Here is a 22,027-nt window from a genome sequence, read left to right as displayed (position 1 = left end):
GCAACACTAAGTTGAACAGAGAAGAGAAGAAAACAAAAAAAACCTTTTATATTCTTTTATCAATGAACAAAGAGTGAGAAGGGGTAGAAAAACAATGATGACAAAAAAAAAAAAAAACATTTTTATTGTTTGCCAATTATGCATTCTGACTTAGCTTGCGATGTTTGATATGTCCTTTTAAACATGAGGAAGACCAAGAGCGAAGAAAAGAAAACACGCCATCGAGTTTTAGATTGAAAAATGTCTTTTGGACTGTTGAAGTAGTGTTTTCTTTTCCATTGTCATAAAACAAGGGGACTGTCCAGTGGATAGTATGTATAGAAAGTGTTTGTCTTACATATGCCAATGTAGTTTTTTCTTCTTCATGATGCATTAAAAGTTGATTGATGGAAGTTGGTAAATGGTAAGGAGTAGTCTCACTTTTTTTGTACCAAGTTCTTATGAAAAACTGATTCGTTAATAAACAAAAATCTAAGAAAAATTATTTGTTGCTGTTGAGTAGCTCTGGAGCCTTGATATTGCACTATAAATATATGCATACTATATATGCAGTGGTGTAAATAACTCCCCATGAATGGTCAGTAGTATAACTGACCTCAAAAAAAAAAAACACTTGACACACAGCAACTTAAGACAGATGCACACTGACAACCAGACAAAACTTACCACCTCACTAACCCAAGCTCTGCTTGTCTTTCACATAATTAGATTTACACACAGAAACATTTGAAAATGAGATAACCCCATAAGGACACAGAGGCACATTATAAACCAGATACCCTTCACTGACAATAGTAGTAGCAGCAGGGTTTAATGTCTCGGTCCTGCTGACACTATGCGCGAGTACAGACAGGCACAGACTAGATTCCAGCCACAAGTCTCCTCTTGCAGGGGAGCACTCTCTACTGTTAGCCCTGGTACTCTGACAGTGGAGACCGCAGATGCAGGAGGAGGAGGAAGAAGAGGAGGAGGCACTAACTTTTCCTAATGCCCTTTGACAGCTCGGCTCCCACTGTCATCCTCATGACTTCTTTCTGTCCCAGAGGGCGATGTGGACGGGAAGGAGAAGAACAGGACGGCATGACATGTAACTTCTCTTGCCTGCTCGGCCTACAGTGCCGCGTTGAGCAGTCCCCTATGACTACGGAACACAGCCTGAGGAGCCGCCTAAAACAGGTTTTTGTTATGGTACGTCTAAGACACATACATTTTAATTTGGTCTTATTCTAGTCAGTGATTCATCTAGTTCACGATGTAACAAATCAATATCCTCTTTGACACGTACAGTACTACTGAAGAACAGAAGACACTTGTTAGCCACAGGTTATGCCCCGGGACACTATGTGTTGAACATGCTAAGTGTCATTACAAGACTGAATGGATCCCCTCTAAGCTTACAAACATTAACAACCGAATCAATCCAATCTTGCACAGACTTTTGGGCAGCACTTCCAGTCGGAGCACTGTTCCATTTGCTTTTGATATTTGACAAGTGACGAGAGCAAATGATTGAGACTTGCTTGTGTTTCAATGGGCCCGTCGCCAGAGACCACAGCGGATGCTTGACGTTATGAAACGTGGCAAGGACCAAAGAGCTTTTGCGTGTTGAGGTCCACAGCATGCGCCTAACAAGCCGGATCAGGGAAACATGATGTGAGAAAATGAGGCTCTCACACAGACGCCCTGTCAGGTCTCTCTGTATCCACTGCAGTTAAGTGCTGCTTTTCAACATCGCAGCCTTCAAGGTTATCTCCAGTGCAGCTGCAAGCGAGAGAGGGTTGCCATGGCAATCGCCGACTTAAAAGGTTTCTTTGTCCTTTCTCTGTGCCCAGGTTTCTTTTAGTGAAAAAAATATGAATAAAAAGCAGATATCCTCTTGTAGCTCAGTTATGAGGAGAAGAGTCTTAGTAAAAATGTATAAAAAAAAAAAAAGATATCAATACATGTATATATTTCAACAAGATGAGCTTACAACTCCTCCAAAAATTTGTGTAAGTGACCCCATGTATGAACCAAGTACAAATATGAACCAAGGAGTCCAATTGAACCAACGCACCCTGAACAATGCATACAGACATGTGGCCCAGGTGGAGCAATGGCAATACACAAAGGTGGAAGAATGGCTGTTTGCAGTTGTCAGGTACAGTTACCTCACCACGAGAGGGGGATAAGGCGAGGTGTTGATATAGGTGGCACTAGGTGTAGCAGGGAGGCCCATCAGGGCAGCACCTGAGAGGCCGGGCAGCGGCTTCCGAAAATGGTGTGGTAGTGCTCCACCAGGTGCTCGGTGAAGATGTTGATGGGCGTCAGGGCACTGAGCGACACCGTGCCCCGAGAGGGGCGTGCCAGGTTCACGCCGAACACACACGCCAGGTTAGAGGAGCTCATCTTGTTATCGAGGCTCTTCTGGGAGACCTAGAGAGGGAGGGATGGGGGGAGGGGTGTTTAACATTTCTTTTTTTTTTTTTTTTTTTGTCTACGACTTAACCACAAGAAAGTGTGTGTGTGTGTGTGTGTGTGTGTGTGTGTGAGTGAGTAAGAGAGAGTGAGAGAAAGAAAAAGTGAGCGAAAGAAAAATATAAAAGCAAAAGTGTGCTCACAGGGAGTGTAGGAGGACAGAGAAAAATGTCACCTGAATGAGAAATTGATTTCAGCGACCCTCAGGGCAGGTTTCACTGTTAGAGTAGCATTATGCTAGCCTGGATGCCAGACGAACTTAGCCACGCCCACAACATTTTTGGTCGGGAAGTTCGGTCTGGTGTCGCTCCGTTGGGGAGAAACTATCTCCTCACAAAAATCTGTGAGGAGATAGATAGACCAATCAAATTGTCAGGGCGGGCTTTATACGATGATGGACAGATGATCAACCCTAACGTAATCAACCAGGTCACCAAAGAGCTTTTGGGGTGAATTCGTTTTCAACAAACATGGCTGCCGTTAGAGAGCTGAAATGTGGAAATTCGAGTCTGTTTTAGAAGACATTGACAGCACATTCATTTTGAAAGAGGAACAGAGAAACGCCATCAAGGCATTTGTCGATCGAAAAGATGTTTTTGCCGTCCTTCCTACGGGATCCGGTAAAGTTTTAATGTATCAGCTGGCCCCATGGTCTACGTTATGGTCATACTACGTTGCTCTGATTGGTTCTAGATATATCCAATTGAGCGAAGAGGCATTTTTTTTCCTGGTTCGGTTGAAACACGCCCCATAATCACAGCCCAACGGAGCGGTATCAGACTCATATTCTGACTAGAATTATGAGTATGACATCGTCAGGCTAGCATTATGCTGTACCGGGCTGAGTTAACAGTTATTACATCGTGAAACAGTACAATGGGTGGAAGAGGCCTTGGCAAGACTTGACAAATGAGGTCTGAACACCTCCCACATGACAGAAAGAAGTGGAAGCAGTGGCGATGCTGCGGGCTGACCTTGGCAGACAAGCACTAGCAGCAGTTACATGTCAGAGAGAAGCAACTAAAGTAGTCTCTCTCTCTCTCTCTCTCTCTCTCTCTCTCTCTCTCTCTCTCTCTCTCTCTCTCTCTCTCTCTCTCTCTCTCTCTCTCTCTCTCTCTCTCTCTCTCTCTCTCTCTCTCTCTCTCTCTCTCTCTCTCTCTCTCTCTCTCTCTCTCTCTCTCTCTCTCTCTCTCTCTCAACCCTCTCTAAGCAATGTAACACAGAGGCCAGTGTGTGTGCTCTGTATGCTTTATTTAAAACAGCTCAAGGTAAGTTGAACTTGAAGGCACGTCTAACACCCAATGCTGTCTGTCTGAAGTGTGAATCTATCCATTTCAAACTATTACGTAAATACCGGCTCGTCCTCAGATCCCTCGGTCATGGGCAGGCTATGATTAAAGAAATCTCAGACACATCATGTCTGGTAAAAGAGGAACGGCTATAAGTGTGGATATACTTCAGCAGGATGTGAGGAGACACTCCCAAGTGTCCACGCTATAAGCATGGCAGGCGCTTATCCAAGTGGTCAAATCATTCTGCGACTGAAAGGACTCTCAGGGCTTATTTCCCCTTGTGACTCAGCCCGGCAAGGCAAGGCACTAGTCAAAAAAGACCTCTTCTCACAATGAGCTCAGAGAGTCAGGCCCCACAGCTGCTCATTGCCACCATAATAATAATAATCTCTCTTCTGAAGACAGCTCTGGTCATATCCCATATGTGCAAAGACTCACTATCCTTCAGTCATATCCCATTTGTGCAAAGACTCACTATCCTCTGGTCATATCCCATATGTACAAATACTCACTATCCAAACTTTGAGTAGAACAGGTACTTGTGGAGATGTGGTGTAGTGAGGACCAGCACATATCCTTATGACCAATTATGTACTTCCTTCCCTTGCCCTCGGTCCCTTCCTATGCACTAGCAGGCATCACCAGAGAGGAATGAAGATAGATGACACCCTGGCGGTCTCCTCCATGCCAATCAAACCCAGAGAACTCCCAGGAGCCTCATCATCACGCTGCACAGCCTGGAGGATCTCACGAGTGTCGGTACCTATTAAGTGGAAGGTTTGTGGGTTGCCTGAGGCACTGTGTAGCCATGTATACTTCATCACAGATCAGTTTACGATTCTGCTGAAAGGTTTTCTATATTTGAGCTCTACAGGATATTAAACGACACCCCTCCCTTCTGTGCTCTTGAAGCAGTGTGGATGGACTGGAATGGTGTATGGCTCAGCTTGAGCCATTTTGTTTGTTCCCCATTTACATAGCCAGGGCTGTGTATGAACACCAGAGGTTTTTTGTTGTTGTTGTTGAGCGCAGACAAGTAACGGACAGCTAGGACTGTGAGGACCCTCAGGTGGAGAGCTGCACCCAGTCTGAGTGCTCCACCCAGTCTGAGAGCTCCACCCAGTCTGAGAGCTCCACCCAGTCTGAGAGCGCCGCCCAGTCTGAGAGCGTCGCCCAGTCTGAGAGCTCCACCCAGTCAGAGCGCCACAGGTGGAGCACCCGTTCTCTTGTCATGGTGACTAATGGCACCCATGGGAAGAATCTGGGGCATATTACAACTGCACGAGTTTGATGGGCTGATGTGCCAGTCAAGCAGAGTGGAGTTAACATGGAGTGTGACTTCAAGTGTGAAGCAAGGCAGAGAAACTTCAGCACACTGTGAATGACTATAAAGGGCTGACTACCAGGTTTTTGGTATTGCTGACGCTTGGAATTCACGGGTTTCCTTGTCATTTCATGTTCATGAGCATGTTCTGGTGTGCTCAAGTGCACCATACATGCATTTTGAATGTGGAAATTACTGTCTGGTTTAAGCAGACGAAGTAGGTGTGAAAACTAACAGAATTTTATCCTGCAAACAAAAAATGTAATTTAAGAACCTGTTCTACCGTGAAATCTTTGTGTAATTCATATTCACAGGCTCTTATCTTCTGCCCATACTCAACAACTCACTCCATTTCTTTCATTTCCTTCCAGCAAACCAACCCAAAACACTGAACATCATTGAAAAAAAAAAAACGAAACAAAAAAAGCCTCTTTCAAGGCTTCAGATCCCCCAGACAGAGAGGGACAGAGCAGGGGCCTTGCCATCTCTCTCACATCCCCTTTCTGCTTGAATCACCCGCTTGCCTCTGTACCCCAGAATCTCCTGCAGGTTTGCCCAGGCTTCTGTTGAGCAGGCAGACACTTCCTCTGAGTCTGGGGGGGGTGGGGGGGCAGGCTGCTCCATATGCCCTGCTGGGGGATAGGGTAGTGGGGGGTATGTGGCATGGGTTGTTGCACTGACTACAGCAGGGGGGCGAGCTGCTGCCTGCGTTGGATATGCGGTGCCAGGACAACTGCCAACACGCACTCAGCGTGAGACAGGAGGGTACAGGACACTTCGAGCTGCAGACGCAATCATGGGGGGATTGGAGGGAATACTGCACAGTACAACAAGGCCCGTCCATCGAGTGAACGACAAGAAACGAGACAAACTGTTGAGTTTCTATCCCTTCTTGGATAAGTAGATCTCTAGCTCTGGGGGGAAAAAAAGCCTCTTTAGAGTTGAGAGCGTGGCTAATCTACCTAGAGTGTCTGGAAGCTCAGAAAGATGCAGTTTTAGAGCCAAAATGAAAGCAGCAACAAGAAACGGATACTGTGACTAACAAACCCTGGGCCCTGGTGGATTTCCCATGCGGGGGAGCTCACCATGTTCAGGAAGCAGACCAAGTACTTCAGCACAATGTAGTTGGGTTCAGCCAGGGATTCCACAATGTGCTTGCATTTTGAGACTCGAAGGCTACTTTCAACCCCTGGAAAATACAAACACACACACACACACACACACACAATGTTGACCACTGTTAGAGTCCTCCTCGCTGGTGTTAATTCAGACAGACGAAGAGACATGGCAATCCGCGTGAACAAGCGGCACTTACTGGTGATGTCCAAGATCTGATCGTACAGGGTGAAGGTTAGGAGGGGCTCGGGCAGTTCCCTGAGAAAAGTCTTCAAGATGACAGCGGGAACATGAACATCACCATACTGCTCAAAGTTCACCGGCTTCCCTGTGGCCATGGAAAGTCCGAGAGGAGATGAGGAGAGGATAAAATGATCAAAGTTTATATATTCCATTCAATGACCCCCACCATACAGGTCATGTCTTTATTGTTTGCATGTATTAGTCTATGTGTAATATACACAAAGAGTTTAAGAGATTTGCTGTACCATGATGGAAATCAAGCCCCTGGGGTCGATCTTAACCAAACGACATTGCTTAAAAATAGATCTGGCTGGGGGAATGTAAGCCTGAGCATGGATAACTTTGTAAATAATGCATGCTGAGAACACATGTGGGCTGCTGGGATCAGCCGTTTGGATTGATCCTGGGATCAGGGGGAGTTACTTGGTGGTGGTGGGGGGGGGGGGGGGGGGGTGATGCTAATGAAGTGGAACGCTGACTGAAATGGACACTATCTTAATCTGCAGCCCCTCTAGCGACACGCCCCGCACGATGCCATCAAAGACCGCGTGGGGATTGAGCTCTATCGATCGTCCTTTCCTGGCAGTCGGAGATAAAAAAGGAAGCGACACACACACACACACACACACACACACACACACACACACACACACACACACACACACACACACACACACACACACACACACACACACACACACACACACACACACACACACACACACACACACAGAAAATACAGGGGACTCCAGCCACCGACAAGGGAGATGGGAGGGAGGAAGGGAGTAAAGTGAGTATGTGTGTGTGTGTGTGTGAGTGTGTGTGTCAGCTCACCTAAGTTATAGAGTTTCTTGATGTCCTTGATGAGCTGAACTCGAGCCGACCTCCTGAAAATGCCCTCTGTGTTCAGGCCTGAGGGGGTTGGCAGAGATCAGGGAGAGACAACAGGCCGCTGTGAAACCACCAACCAAGGCAGCAGCTACAGCAGCCTGATAATAACACAACACTGCCTACAGCTGTTTACTATTCTAACGGGGCAGTAGGGTTTAAAGGCAACTAGCTTTCATAAGAGTTCAGTTCAGTTCCAAGGGAATTAATTGAGTGCCCAACGTTTGCATACATTGTACACCTTTATTGTCCCCAAGTAAAACAATCAGCAAAAATGTACTTGTATATGTAATGTGACTAATGACACAACCTTGAATTATTCGTCTCAGTCAGCAAGTGCTGTAGAGGACGGTGGTCTTACCTTTTTCTTTGAGGTAGGACACCGTTTGACTCACAACTGGGGGTATGTTAACTCCATTGTTTTTGTCTCGGATACTAAAAAAAAACAAAAAAAACATAAAGGGTGATTGGCTAGTTCATTCAGTCTAGTTCATCTTCTATGAAGCAGAGAGTGTGCATAGGTTTTCAGGGGCACTTACTACTGCAGACTGACACCAAACTGCTGGGTGGGGAGGGGGGGTCGCGGGGGTGGGACTTTCACTGAAGGTGGTGGTCCTCCTTTCTGACTGGCCCGTAGTTTCTCATCATGTCTGTTGGGAACATATAAATCACCATGGATACCACAAGTGCAAAGGAAACCAAACAAACAAAATCACATTCTGACTAATAATCTTGATAATTCTGCTAAATGACTAAATGTAAATAGGAACATCCTGGACATTCTCCTTCCTTCATAATAGGCCTTTTTTCATACTCTCACCTCATATTTAGGTGGGATGCACACATCCTTCCTCTTCCTCATTTCTCCACCAGCAATACCGCACCAGGGACTTAACTAACCAACCACCTGCCTCCCATTCTCCCGCCTGTCCTCATAAATATTCAACAGTCAGGCAGTTCGACCGTCCGTGCTTTGCCTCTAAATAACTGACTGTTACGGGGTAGGGGGAAGGGGCGGGCAGGGATCAGCAAATATCAATAGAAATTAAGCCTGACAACACTGGCCTGCTCCGAAGCATCTGTTCCAAGAGCAGTCTTTGCAGGCCTCTCGAGGACACACAAGAGCTGTCGATATTAACCAGACAGTGTTTCACTATGCCAAACTGGGAGGAAGCAGCTCTCATCTTGTTGCTCTATTTAGTGCTGATTTTATTGAGAACATGAGCTCAGAGTTGGTCTGCCACAATGAGCTCTTGGCTCAGTGTTAATGGTTACTGCTGCATCACATGTGGGGGGGGGTTCTTTGTCAGCGGGGCTGAAAAAATCACCTCAAAATGATCATCATGGAAATTGAGAAATGTTCTTTTGCTCGGCATACATTACAGAGTGCATTTCTAAAATGTTAATATATCTATTTGCATTACTTCCATCATTTTTAACACTTTTTGCCCATCAAATAAAAAGAGCATTTTCCCATGACATACATATACTGTCAAAATGAGGTCAGCTTAATGAAGTGACTAAGGGTTATATTGCACTATAAGTTGATGAAGATTGGGGTGAGGCAACACTAAGGTCCCCTGGACGAAATAATGATGAAATGTGTGGACATACGGACAGCCAGACAGATTAACCGCTATAGGCCACCTGCATTTCTTGCAGGGATCCATAAATGACACCCATACCTTTTAACATCTGGGGGAATGATGAGCTGGTCATGGTCAAGGTGGTCTCTCAGTTCTGCCAGGTAGTTCACATAGGTCAGCTTCTTTCCAAACTTATGACTTTCGAGAAGACAGAAGTTTTGGAGAGTTAAAAAAAAAAAAAAAAAAATCTGATACAGCTCTAGGTCAGGCAGACTTCAAGGCATGTGTAGACAGCAGGGAGCGCTCAGCACCAACCTTATCAGGGGTTTGAAGATGTTCCACATGATTTTGATGAAGTTCGTCGGGTGGACAACATACAGAGCTTTCAGGTTCTTCTTATACCTAGAAGAGACACACACACACACACACACACACACACACACACACACACACACACACACACAGAGTTAAAACTACTCTTCAAAGGCTGAATGCTTTAACTGCTCTTCAGAGCGTAAATGGTATTGACCCCCACATACACACAGAGCCTCCCCGCACCTCCTTCCTACGCGGTTGCAAATTTGCTCAAGTGTAATACGCCTCATTAAGTGTACTAAATTATTAAGCACAGGGTTTAGACATGCTCTCTGCAAAGTATCTGTAGTGGAAGATGAGAGGGCTTTTTAGAGCACAGGCTGTGCAGGAAGCTCAAAAACACACTGGTCTCGGGGGAGAAGTTAAAGGAGAAAAATGAGGAGGAGTGTGAGTGTGAGTGTGAGTGTGAGTGTGTGTGTTTAAGAGAGAGAGAGAGAGAGAGAGAGAGACTCAGACTCAGACACACTTTCGGTCAAACTCCTTGTAGGCGTCTCCGAGCCAGCGCATGGAGGGCTTGTTGCTGCTGCGTAGGCCGTAGTGGAAATACACCACTGTGTAGTCGCTCTCGACATACTGGTCCAGGGTATACTTCAGGTACCTGTTGAGAATAAAATTAGAAAACTCAACTGTGCCCAAGTGTGTGTGTGTGTGTGTGTGTCTGTGTGTGTTCACTCACTCCAGCAGTCTTTGGTGGTTTAGCTGATGGGAAGGGGGCATGCAGCAGCTGCTAAATACGATCAGCTTCCGGCCGTAGTTGTCATCACCTACAGATGCAGACAGCACAATGGCCCGTTACAATACTCTCCCTCTCACTACCTCTCACACACACACACACACACACAAAACTAGAAACAGATAACATCACAGAAACCCACCTAGAAGGCAAAATTAAGGAAAGCTGATAAGAGCCTTTTCTCTCTAGGCAACACGTGACTATGGCTGTTTCCTGGTCTAGAAACAGGATCGGGAACAATAGTGCATTCTGGGAACAATAGTGCATTCTCTCCCCCCTCCCACTGCTTGTTTTGAACCACAACACGGGTTGTGGTCATTCATCTCCTCTCAATCAATCGGGAGCCTGCTACACAGCCTCTAACTCATTTGTGCAGCCACAAAGCATATTCTCCACCTCCTTCCTGTTTACCATTGATTTTCATGCTGCCTTAGCTCACCTGTGTTGTTACCTGTAAACAGGTGCTGTGATGAGATTATAACTTTTGTCCCCTCATATGAAGGAGGCTACCATGGTCGAAACAGATTTTAATCTTTTAAATCAGTAAAGATTGTTTCGGTCTGAGTGAGCCTCAGTTGATCATCTTTGACGGTTAATGTTTAGAAAGCCAAACTTTGCCTGGGCCTGTTAGAGCCCTGTTAATGTTTTTTAGTTCACTGTGCCAACACCAGTTGCTCATTGTGGAAGTGAAAGTGAGGCAAGCTCAATCATTAAGGTGTGAAGCAATAACGGACCGGTTAATCTGGTCCTCCTGGTTTCACTTCCCCTTGCAAGAATCAAATCATTTCACACCACAAACCATGAAACCGGTGATTAGTTTCATTGCTGTGGCAGTGGGATAGGGCAAAATATAAACATGGCAACCTGTGACTTGAAGAATGCCATGTCGTGCCACATCATAGTACGGGTGGGAGGGGTCCGTGACTGCATCGTTGAAGGTGGTAGCTGCCCCCTCCCCCTGCTCCTCCTCATCCTTCTGCAGTTCTGAATAATAATAATAATAATAAATAATAATAAATAATAATAATAAAAATTATAAAATTAATAATTAATAATTAATGAAAATCATGAAGGTTAGCAAAGTCATCTTACTGCAGCTAACTTGCAATACAATTCACATCCATGTATATATTTGATGCATTACTATTCATGGAACTTCATTCAAAAACAACAACTGCAACAAAAATGGCCATTCCTGGAATTGTGTACGTGATAAAAAAGCTAGAAACTTTCCAGGGCCTATCTGTGTTTACTGATCACGCCAGGCTGGGGAAACAGCCTATAAATACAGACAGGGCTCAGAGGAGGAAATACCCAGTGGACAGGACTGTTTATGTTGGTTTGGACAATGGCTGGAATAGCAGACCTGCAATTCTTGAGAAGGAGCCTGACAAACTCAGATTTTCTGACGAAGGAAGGCATTTTTGAAGTTATAAGCATGTGCAACCACACACCCCCCCCCCCCCCCCCTTCTTTTTTTAAAAAGAGCTTAATCTTGTTTACTGACCTGATATCATCAGAACATTTTAATTAAATGCTAATTAAAAGTCATAGAAGAATGAGGTGTTGGGATTTTGGGTGTTGGTTCAGCACATTCCTCAAATAACTGCAAAAAAAAAGGAATAATCCTTTGCTGTGCCACAGGGCTTTTTAAAAATAAATAAATAATTGGCCTAAGGCAACAAAAACACTTCCATGGGTTACTTTGTTTCTTGTGGCCTGTTGTTATGTGCAGTCGGACTGGGTGTGGGATTGGGTGGTTTTAAGAAGCTGTCTGTTCCCTAGGTACGAGCTGGCACATCCTGACTTAAAGCTGAAGGAATGTCAGACCCTTCCTCTACATTTAATTAACAATACCCCGCTATCAGCGGTCCATAAGCCATTACAGCCACAGAGAGCCTTATCTGGAAAAGGGACCCGTCCTTCCTGACGAAGCGTCCGAGTTTAAAATAGCTCCGTGCAGCATGGCTCTGACTGGATAATCTGGCGCAGTCTTAAATTTGGGGAAAACCAGAGGTCTCCGTTTGTCACTCGGGATGATTCATCTCCTGATTTCCTGCCCCACCAAAGCTCGTCATCTGACTGACCCTACGGAGAGAAGGTCGTTCGTTTCGACCGGAGCTAGTGAGGTCAGACTGTTTGTTTTATGAGGTCAGCGCTGAGTCACTATGTGCGGGGTAGAGATACTGTCATCCAAAACAGAAGTGGCGTGTGATGGGTAAACACGCATGGCATGGGGGAATGAGTAAGCCTATGGTGGCATATGCACCTGTTCACACAGGGTTCGAAAAGAGCATCAAACGTGTAGAAGCGGGTTTGCTAAATGGGAGAAAGAGCAATACTGCCTTACCTATTTCGGCCAGGTGCTCTAAATCTTTTGCTGAGATCAGGGACATCTTAACAGGAGAGGAGAAGGCTGCGGACACATTACAATAGTTGAAGACGAAACGACTGTGATATTTTCAGATCAAGCATTTATTTGATTTATTTCAGCAGTAATATCCTTCTGCAATGATTTGTAGTACATGGGAAGTTCCATGACATGACTTACTTCCACAGTAATAATTAATAACATTCATGACATTTCAGAAAGTTCAATAAGGCAAAGGGAGGACATATCCCTTTAAAGTCAAATAAGTGATTATTTTCTTCTGACGACTGGCTACACATACAGAGCACACAGGAAAGATGATTATTCAGAGATTAATACAGCATTCTCTTTCTCTTGACCAGTAAACTATGAGTGGCAGATTGGAACAACACTTTTACAGAATATGACATGAATCTTCTTGTTGACTTCTGTGTTACTCAAAGCCAGACTACATGAGGAGAACCATCTCCACTTAAGTCTCTCTATCGATCTCTCTCTCTCCACATCATTTGTGAAAGCATTTTCACCATACTCTGGTCAGAAACAAAATAGCTTTGTTTCGCATGCATCTGAAGATGAATGATATTTACACGCCTCTTCTAGGTCGATTTAATCAGAGTCTACATCGGATAGGAAAAACTCACAATCAGCGCTGACATTTAATTTGGACACTGTGGGGTTGGGCGCTTCTTGCAAACAGGGGTTTGTGCCTTGATTACCAATGAAAAGGCTAGGGCTACTCTCAAAAGGCCTTACTCGGAGCATCCACCTTCAGTCCTCATTAAGTCCTTCTGAAGTCATGCAATATGGCCTTTGTTACCCATGGGTGTTCTTGTATCATATCATAGATTCTACTCATGGTCGTGAAAGTAAAATCGTTTTAAATATTTCCCCTGTCATTTTGTGCAGCGTACAGGAAATTACAAAGTAAACAGACTATTTTGAAAGAGGTTCTGACACTTCATTACACACAAGCTGGAATTTCAATTAGCCTACACCCTCAAGTCGTCAAGAAAGCCAGTTTACATAGAGAAAGCATAGGCTATCCGTTCATGAACGTAAAAAAAAAATACATAAACGCACAAATAGGAGATTCTAAATGTCTCTCAGTGGCAGGCTGCAACATGTGCATACTGGGCAGCAAGTAAGGTGGCAAACAGACCAAATGTGGGGCGAGTAGTATGTTACCAACGCTGAGAGGTAACCTAAAACTTTGATATAATGTCTAACTGAATAAGAAACATTTGTATTCTGAAAAACACCTGTACTTTATCTTCTAGTCAATTCTCTTCTCAGGCACTGAATGAAAGCCAGGCTTTTAGAAAAGCTTAGCTATGTTGCATTTGTATGGGTCATACTGCTTACCCCCTTTTTGCGCCACGGAGGCTAACCACAACGACGTCAGTGCTCAGAAACACCTAACCTATTGCTAACGTGGAGTGCGTGACTGAAAATTTATAAGGCTCTGCAGATGACCCAGTCACTTCACCTCGAATCTCCCCAAAAAGCGTAAAAGGCTTACTATAGCCTTTGCGATTTCATTAAAGGGTGAGAGAACCCGTGCTATAGGAAACGCCTCATGTTCACTAGCTATACGTCAAGGCAGCTCTGTATTATGGGTAAACAAACCCGATCGATGTCACTGTATGTACAAGCGAATACGGCACATACCTGTTCGTGGACGGGGAAAGTCACGTTGCTGTCCAGTTTACTACTTGACAAACTCATTCAAAACTTCCTAAAGAGCTTACTAACTGCGCATGCTCAGTGACCGCGTTTACAAGGAAATGCGATTTACCAGGATATCCAGAAAAGTTTTAGCATTTGATGGCTCTGTGCCTGTCTCCATGCAACCATTGACATTTGAAACTTAAAATGCGTGTTATTCGATGGGATGGGTTTTTTAATTAGCAGGAAAAGGAAATTGTTCATTTCCGGCTGTGCTTGGCCTATCAATTAACTGTTGTATGATGAAGTCGTCGCTGGCGCAGCTGATAAAAATCACATTTTACCCAGCACTGCATACCGAACACGCAACTCATCATATCGCTTGTATAAACGACAGCGAAAATGTGGATCAGACAACTATTGCCTGCCCTTGGCTACTGAGGTGAAAATAGAACAAATAGATGGACTTGTAAGGGCTGCCAGACACTTAAACTGCCCAAGCTGAAAAGAAACATCTAAGTTCGCAATAACTGTTGACCTGAGGCCCTTATACATCTACAGTTGCTTCTTTGTCCTGATGTTATGTCTTTAGTTTGAGAATGTAAGTATAACTGTAGAAAGCAGCCTTGTTCAAATAATAGGGATTTATGCAAATGTGAAGGTCAAGTCAAACCTTTCATGAATATTTGCGTTGAGAAATGATCGTCTGTCACATTGCTCTTTTACTTTTCGCCGCTGTTTCATTCATTTAATGCATTTCCCGGTCAGGAACGATCTGGATATATTTCTGTATAATTTCCAGTGCCTCTGAAATGTCATGTGGTGACAAACTCTGGAGAGAGCCTGACACCTGGTGGTCGTGTTTAAAAAAAAAAAAAAGGCCCCTCATCAACCAGTTTGTTTGCCATTATTTAAACCGGTTGTGTGCAGCCAACTTTTTCAAGCTTCAATCTTATTTGTCGATTGAACCTTGCTATTATGCATAAAATGAAATGTTATGTACAATAAAATAAATAGGAGGTTGTCAGTGTTGGAATCACCAATAACCAACATTCTATCAAAGATATGTAAGTCATTTATAACCATATTTTTTATTTATCTTTCAAAACGTGAAGCACACATATCCATGTAATCACAGAAAAAAACACAAACTAAGATAAACACACAGACACACACACACAAAGATTGAGATAGACCAGCCTCAACATCAGCAGCACTGTCTGTAAAAAATGCACCCTCATTCTGTGTTGTGATTGGTCCACATGCCCAGCAGCATCAGAGGCATCACTTTCCCACATGACCAGTGCTTGACCAACCACACTCTAAGGAAAAGTTGGGGCAGCAACCACCTGAAAGACTAATATTCGCCCTACCTGACAGGCTAAGATTTTACTGAGAAACGCTCAGCTAATCCCTTCTCTTCATCTCAGATGTCTCAAACCATCTCAAAGTGACAGCAAGGCCCTGTGGAGAGGAAATAGAAGGAGGGGGATGTGTGTGTATATATGTATATATATATATATATATATATATATATATATGTGTGTGTGAGTGTGTGTGTGTGTGTGTCAGAGAGAGAGTATGTGTGTGTGTGCATGTATGCATGTGTGTTTGGAGGGGGGCTGGAAAGTTGGCTGTCAGCATACGCCCACCTTCCAGAACATGTCTTTTGAGTGGCCCCAGAGCCGTGGACTGAATGCAATAATCCGGAGATGAATAGCCGCGAGCAAGCAAGTGTTATCAGGTTGTGTGTCCAACAGCTGCTTCTCAAATGGCTCCTGTGGAGTTAAGGCCAAAGCCCCAGGGCAGGATTCTGTAACTCACAAACAAATTATGATGTAAGCAGAAGTGTCTATGGCGTTGTATATATCAATGGAGAAAGTATACAGAGAAAGAGCAACAGAGAGAGAGAGAGAGAAAGAGAGGGAAGGAAAAAGAGAGAGAGGGCCTTTGTCTTGTCATGCACTGATTCTTTGGAATGTGAGACAAACTATGAGGGAAAAGCAAGCAGCCAAACACTTCTTTGACTGAAGTGCTGTGAAGGGATTAGTAAAACAAAAGACAATGCAGATGCATTCAGTCAGTGCCAGAGAATTTTATGAGACTGGAAGACTTAAGACATAAAGTGGTGTGTGGATAAATATTGATCATAGACTTGCTATGTAACATAAAAATGTAAAAGATATCAGATCTCCTTTCTACAGAGTTTACACTTTTCTCTGCATTTGGAGGAAATCAGTGCGTCAATAAAATTGTTATGCAAGACAAGTTCTCAGCACCACAAGCAAAACGGCACTCATGTTTGCAGTTTGGGAAAGAAAAACCTCTTTGGTCAGGGGCCAGGTTTAGTTCAATCGCTTGACATTACATCTGTGTTTACAGTATGCGTATCCCATAGTTTGCTAACATATCATGTGCTTGCAAGGAAGCTCCTAATGCCTAGAGTGCAACCACAGAGGGGAAACCTTATGAACTTTAAGCCCCGAAGTGTGACAAAGTCTACGAGGTGCCACAGGGAATAGCACTGGGCCCCCCGCTCTTGAGATTTCCGTCAGCTGCGTCATGGACTGTATATTTAGAAAAACAGGTCAGCAACAAGGAATTGTGTTGGTTACCAAAGATCTGGAAGAGACTGAGACAACTCAAAATAGCATAAATGCTGAGGAGTGGACTGTTGCAGGCGGCAAGGAGAGAGGACCAGCTGGCATCCTTGCTGACTTCTTTTTCCTGAAACAGTTTAAGGTCAAAGAGACAAGCCTGGACCAAATGCTGCATATGTAAACCTTGACAGAATTGGGGTGAAAGAGTACGAATATACATTGATGTACATACGCTGTAGTCTTTCATACTCTATTGCATCTTCTTTATTTGAAGCATGTAAAACATTCGTTTTTTTCTTTAAAACATTTTCACAAAGCTACATTTGCATTCTATAACGATCACAGAATCTGTAACACCGACTGAGAGGAATTTGTATTTTAGAATAACTCAGTTACATGCATGCAGCACCTGTATCCATGCGTATGTGTTCTCCTACATTTAACACTCACACCAAAAATGTCTCCCTGTCGGCAAGGATACGTAATGCCATGAACACACTGATGGGGCCTTTGTCGGGTATCTTTGACGTTTGGTTTTAGTATGGGTGGGTGTTATAACGCTGCTGCCTCAGAGTGAAACCATAAACATTGCCATCGTATTACTCGTGAAATTTCTTGCGTGTCAGCCTCCATTATGAAACGCATTCATTGGTCATGTGCCATTATTACCGACAGCCAGATGCGATCATGATTCCCCCTCGTCTTTTGCTTTTTGCATTTGTATGTTAATTTGCCTCTGAATGGAATGAAATAAACTCTTTCAGCCTTCGAAATAACGCAGCACCATGAAATTCTAACAGCCCCAAAGCTATGAATGGGAGCTGTGGTTCCAATTCTCTTCCTCAACAGAGCATCCCCATTCTAGTCAACAAAAATCAACACAGCTATTATAGACTTGCTCCCCCCCCCCCTCATCTGGATTATCTCAGAGCAGCTCTCAAAGCTCTTTCATTGGCTCGCCTGTGTTCACACCAGTGTAGCCAGTGGGACTTGATCATGGGATCACCGTTTATGGGATTCCATTAAAATGAGGCTAATCATTAGAGGCACTCTATCTGCTCTTTAATTTACACATCCGGTGGGTTGCAAGGACAGTGGGAGACTTCTGGGGGCGCACACAGGGCTGTTGCCCCTCAAGTTCCGCACACAGATTCTGCTAAATGTGGCTGTGCTGATTTCTATTTATACCACCCCCCCCCCCACACACACACACACACACACACACACACTCACACACATATTTTCTTAGGACTGAGATGAAAGAGAGGGATGTCCCCGAGGTGCTTCCCTACTTTCCGAAGAAGAGGCAGAAAACTGTGTGATTGTCTGTAGGTCACATGATGTCTTATGATGTTTCCCCCGTCAAAATGCTTTATCAGCTCCTGCACTTGCTATTCCTCTGGGCTCCCACACAGTGACTGACCCCATGTATTGCACTTGTTCCTCCTTGGTAATCTCAGGTTTACTGTGCCAGCAGGGAGGGGAGAGTAAAGTATTGCTGTTACTAGGAGATGGATTAATGGTCCCTTCCTCGCTGAGGAAGCCTGCAGGCCCTGTCTGCGTGGTGGAATCTCCACAGATTTTCTCAGCATGGTAAAAAAAAAAGGATGCATTTAAAAATGGAAAAAGGAGAAAAAAAACATCTACTGGACTCTACCTGGAGGAACCCCTAGATTAACGATGTCAAAGATGGCTGCCTCAGGCACCTACAAAACTGTGAGACTCCCTGGTCAGCCAGGAGGGCACTTTTTCATGTGTTAGTATTTCATCTAATATGTCATAAAAACGGGTTGCACATTAAATCTCAACGTCATACATGGTGTGAGAACTATTAGTAATACACTACTATCAGTATCCTATGGCACAATGGTGAATGTAACCAGTGTAACCTGTACCCTGTGTAACCATTTTTAACCCATCACATGAAGACAGAATGCATCTTCATTTCTGTATGACTTCCGACCACAGACTATTAATAGAGGCGAAGAGAGGGGGAGGTGTGGCATACCAGAAGAACATCTCAGGATGGTTTTCCTTTGTCTGGGCACACATGAACATTACATGATATCCTAATCCTAATCCTCATTTTGATGATGGAGTGTGTTATGTCTGTGTGTGTATGTGTGTGTGTGTGTGTGTGTGTGTGTGTGTGTGTGTGTGTGTGTGTGTGTGTGTGTGTGTGTGTGTGTGTGTGTGTGGATGTGCGAGCATCTGGATGGTTAGCCAATGTCCAGACATTTTGGCAGAGAAGGAGCGCACAGAGTAGGAGAGAGACAGGAGACGTGCTGCACTATCCCCACTTGACCAGCAGGTGTCAGCCTTGATGTAGACGGCCTCTAGTCATCCCTTATGGAGGCTGTCTGGACTTTCTCACCCCCCCCACCCCTGCCTCCTTACCACATCCCTGACACCCCACCCACCCTGACCCGGTCGTGCCTCCTCTCCTGTGGATGGTGAGGCTTGCCTGCATGTCAGATTGTGTATGTTTTGATTTGAGGGCAGAGGCATTGTATGCTTCTCAGCTTGTCTGCGCATCTTCTCCTGGGCTCTTGTGGCTACTGGGTCATGCACATGTGACCTGCAGCACCAATCATCATGTCTCTCCCACTTTATGTTGATGTGTCAACCCTGACTTCAGTTCACCCTATGCATTCAATAGCTTTCAATGGGCTTTCTTTAGCTTTGCTGGTAGACCTCAGGTGATGTCAGGTGACCTCAGGTCATGAGCTTCATTCCTACAGAGAGCCTCACCTGTCCTCTGACCTGCTGTGGATGAAACAGCTACTAAATGAACGCACGGGAAGCCTCAGAGAGCACCTGCTTATTGACAATCACAGGCAGATTCAAGATCTGTTGCTGTGGTTGTAATCCCTCGGCGATGTCTGCATGTGAGTGGGGTGGATTGAGAGGGCAGCTGATCTCTGTCAGGGGCAATCAGAAGGAAAATGTCAAGCAGTTGCCCTTCACCGCCCTCAGTGGCACCCCCCTTTAGAGCTCCCCAATACTGGGAGAGCGAGAGTCCAGCCCCCCCGTGCAGGCAGGCAGGAGCTTGCAAAGGCAGTAATTGATTTCCCCTCTCGTAATCCCAAGGTCCTGATGACATTGTGCCGCTCGCTGTGTAAGCTCACCATCCTCCCACTAATTGTCTTTTATCTGTTTCTCAGTCTAAAGCGCACATACACATATGCACGCCCACACACACCTAACGTAACCACCCGCCCCCCCCATATATATATATATTCATGCATGCCAGCACACACATATACATGAACATGCCTTTTTGAATGAATTACTGGTTCTCGTTTTCAGGTGACACACTTGCATAAACAGATGCCATTCTGGCACATTTATGGAAAGGACAAACATTATCCATCAGCGTCATAGCTTACACAGTAAACTTGACCTTGGGCATTAATGAGCTTACAGGCGCGGGCAAAAAATTGCCCCATGTTTCGGGTAAACAGCTAGTGGAATAAATAGGCTACTCTAAAGTGTTATCCACAACATAATTCTTGTAGAGGAACCTTTTTTCCCCCCGAGTGACTGTGGAAGCCCTCTCTGAGTGGCAGCATGTTCTGGAACAGTGATCTGCAGGAGACTGTCAAACTAACAAATGGCGCTCTGACCAACGGATTGATTCATGTCATGTGCTGCCATAACAAACCGTCAGGGCTTTCTCTATGCCGAGAGGATGAATGGACAAAGCTACAACAGCAGGCGTGTGCAGGCCTCTATGGCCAGACTGTAACAAAATACGAGTTAACTAGCATTTGTTGACTTCACATTGGCATTAGACCTATAGTGGCACTAAATAGGCATTATATAGATATAATGTCACATCTGGCAACAGCTGCAGCATCTGGTGAGCTGTGATATGGCAGCTGGAAAGCCGGTATGTAAGTTCACAGCTTTCTAACAGCATACCTGGCCTTCCAATGGACATGTTTTGGCCCACATTGCATGGTGCTGCAGCTGGTCAAATGAGAGAAACCCATGGCCGTTTAAAACAACAAGAACAACTGAGGACTGCACAGAATCAGAGCCAGGACCGGACCGGCTACAGAGTGATTTGGGAGAAAGTTTGTTTTGGACACTGACATATTACCAGACAGAGAATGCTCTGCTCCCCAGTAATGTCCATTGGTTTTGGTGTGTGTGTGTGGGTCTGTTTATGTGTGTGCGTGTGTTTGTGTTTGTGTCTGTGTGTGTGTGTGTGTGTGTGTGTGTTTGTGTCTGTGTGTGTTTGTGTGTGTGTGTGTGTGTGTGTGTGTGTGTGTGTGTGTGTGTGTGTGTGTGTGTGTGTGTGTGTGTGTGTGTGTGTGTGTGTGTGTGTGTGTCTATGGTGGAGGCGGTTTCATGTTGAGGGTGGAGTGTGAGAGTGTTCTTAAATGGGGTTACCCTTTGGTGATGGCTTGATCTGTCAAAAGTCCAGTTTCAGAGTAACATACGCTGCCATTTCATTCTTCAAACCGAAGCAGAGCTGCCAGCCAGCTGATGAAACATCCTTGAATAAAAGTTAATTGTGGGAGCACAACTCGTATCCTTCATTTGTACGTGACACCACCACAGGTTTGTTTGCACGGTGCCCCTGATTGTCCCTGTTCTTTTAGGGGCATCTCCAGGGAACCCGTGCGGGCAGAACAAAGCCAGGCAAGCATCTCAGTCAGGAACGCTCTCAAAGAGGCACAGCATCCTGTGATGACACAAGGGCCAACCTTCCGCTCATTACTGCTTTTACTTGTGCATGCATCAAAGCTTTGCCAGATGTTTTACAGTGTAGGGTGTCCTTTCAAGTGGCTTTGTTTATAATAGGACGCCAAGATGAGGGGATCTACAGGATGGCGTTCCTTTAGTAAATGAGCCTCCAGGGTAATCCGATATAGTTTACATTAGTTGATGAAGATATTGGTTGTGGAAATCTTTATACCTGCTTAAGTGAATGATAATATGTAAATAATGAGTAGTAGTAGTGGTAGGAGATGTAGTGCTACTAGTTGTCATAATAGTATTACTTAAAGTTGTAGTTGTAGTGATAGTTATTGATGTCAGAAAGGCGTGGTCGGCAAGCAATGCTTTACTGCTCATCAGGTGCGAGTAGCATCGGGGATCAGGAACCTTCTGGGAACCTTTCATGTTTACAAAGGTGTGATGTTAATTCTATCTTTCCGGTTTCATGAACTGTTATGGGAAGAAACCTTTTGATGCATTTCTCTGATATGTGAAGGAACCCATTCAAATCCACACGGATGACGGACTTGAATGGATTTCAATTTTATTGCTCCCATTTACAGGTGATTGGAATGAAACTGTTCGAGCGCATCTGTGCGTGCAAACAGCTAAACAGAATGTTTCAAATGCACACAGGAATCAAGGT

The 22,027-nt window shown here is 44.7% G+C and overlaps 1 protein-coding gene across 1 annotated transcript; it reads right to left on the bottom strand.

Annotated features, from left to right (window-relative positions):
• Window positions 1-40: 40 nt before the first annotated feature.
• On the bottom strand, window positions 41-14,268 carry LOC105912382 (rho GTPase-activating protein 8). Its single transcript, XM_031582979.2, has 13 exons — window positions 14,057-14,268; window positions 12,365-12,430; window positions 10,879-10,998; window positions 9,958-10,045; window positions 9,748-9,879; window positions 9,222-9,308; window positions 9,006-9,104; window positions 7,860-7,970; window positions 7,682-7,755; window positions 7,267-7,344; window positions 6,389-6,517; window positions 6,159-6,262; window positions 41-2,415 (listed from the first exon to the last, which is right to left on the bottom strand). The coding sequence occupies exons 2-13, from the start codon at window positions 12,408-12,410 to the stop codon at window positions 2,218-2,220; spliced, it is 1,266 nt and encodes a 421-aa protein (XP_031438839.1). The 5' UTR covers window positions 12,411-12,430; window positions 14,057-14,268; the 3' UTR covers window positions 41-2,217.
• Between the last annotated feature and the right edge of the window lie 7,759 nt (window positions 14,269-22,027).

Source organism: Clupea harengus, chromosome 16 (genome assembly GCF_900700415.2).
Source record: "Clupea harengus chromosome 16, Ch_v2.0.2, whole genome shotgun sequence".
NCBI classification, from domain to species: domain Eukaryota; kingdom Metazoa; phylum Chordata; class Actinopteri; order Clupeiformes; family Clupeidae; genus Clupea; species Clupea harengus.
This window is presented reverse-complemented; position numbering and strand designations above follow the sequence as displayed.

Coding starts and splice junctions, on each gene's coding strand:
- LOC105912382 (XM_031582979.2), bottom strand. CDS start 12,410: ATGTCCCTGATCTCAGCAAAAGATTTAGAGCACCTGGCCGAAATAG. Junction 10,999..12,364: donor AGAGCACCTGGCCGAAATAG/GTAAGGCAGTAT, acceptor ATTATTATTCAG/AACTGCAGAAGGATGAGGAG. Junction 9,309..9,747: donor TACAAGGAGTTTGACCGAAA/GTGTGTCTGAGT, acceptor TGTCTCTTCTAG/GTATAAGAAGAACCTGAAAG.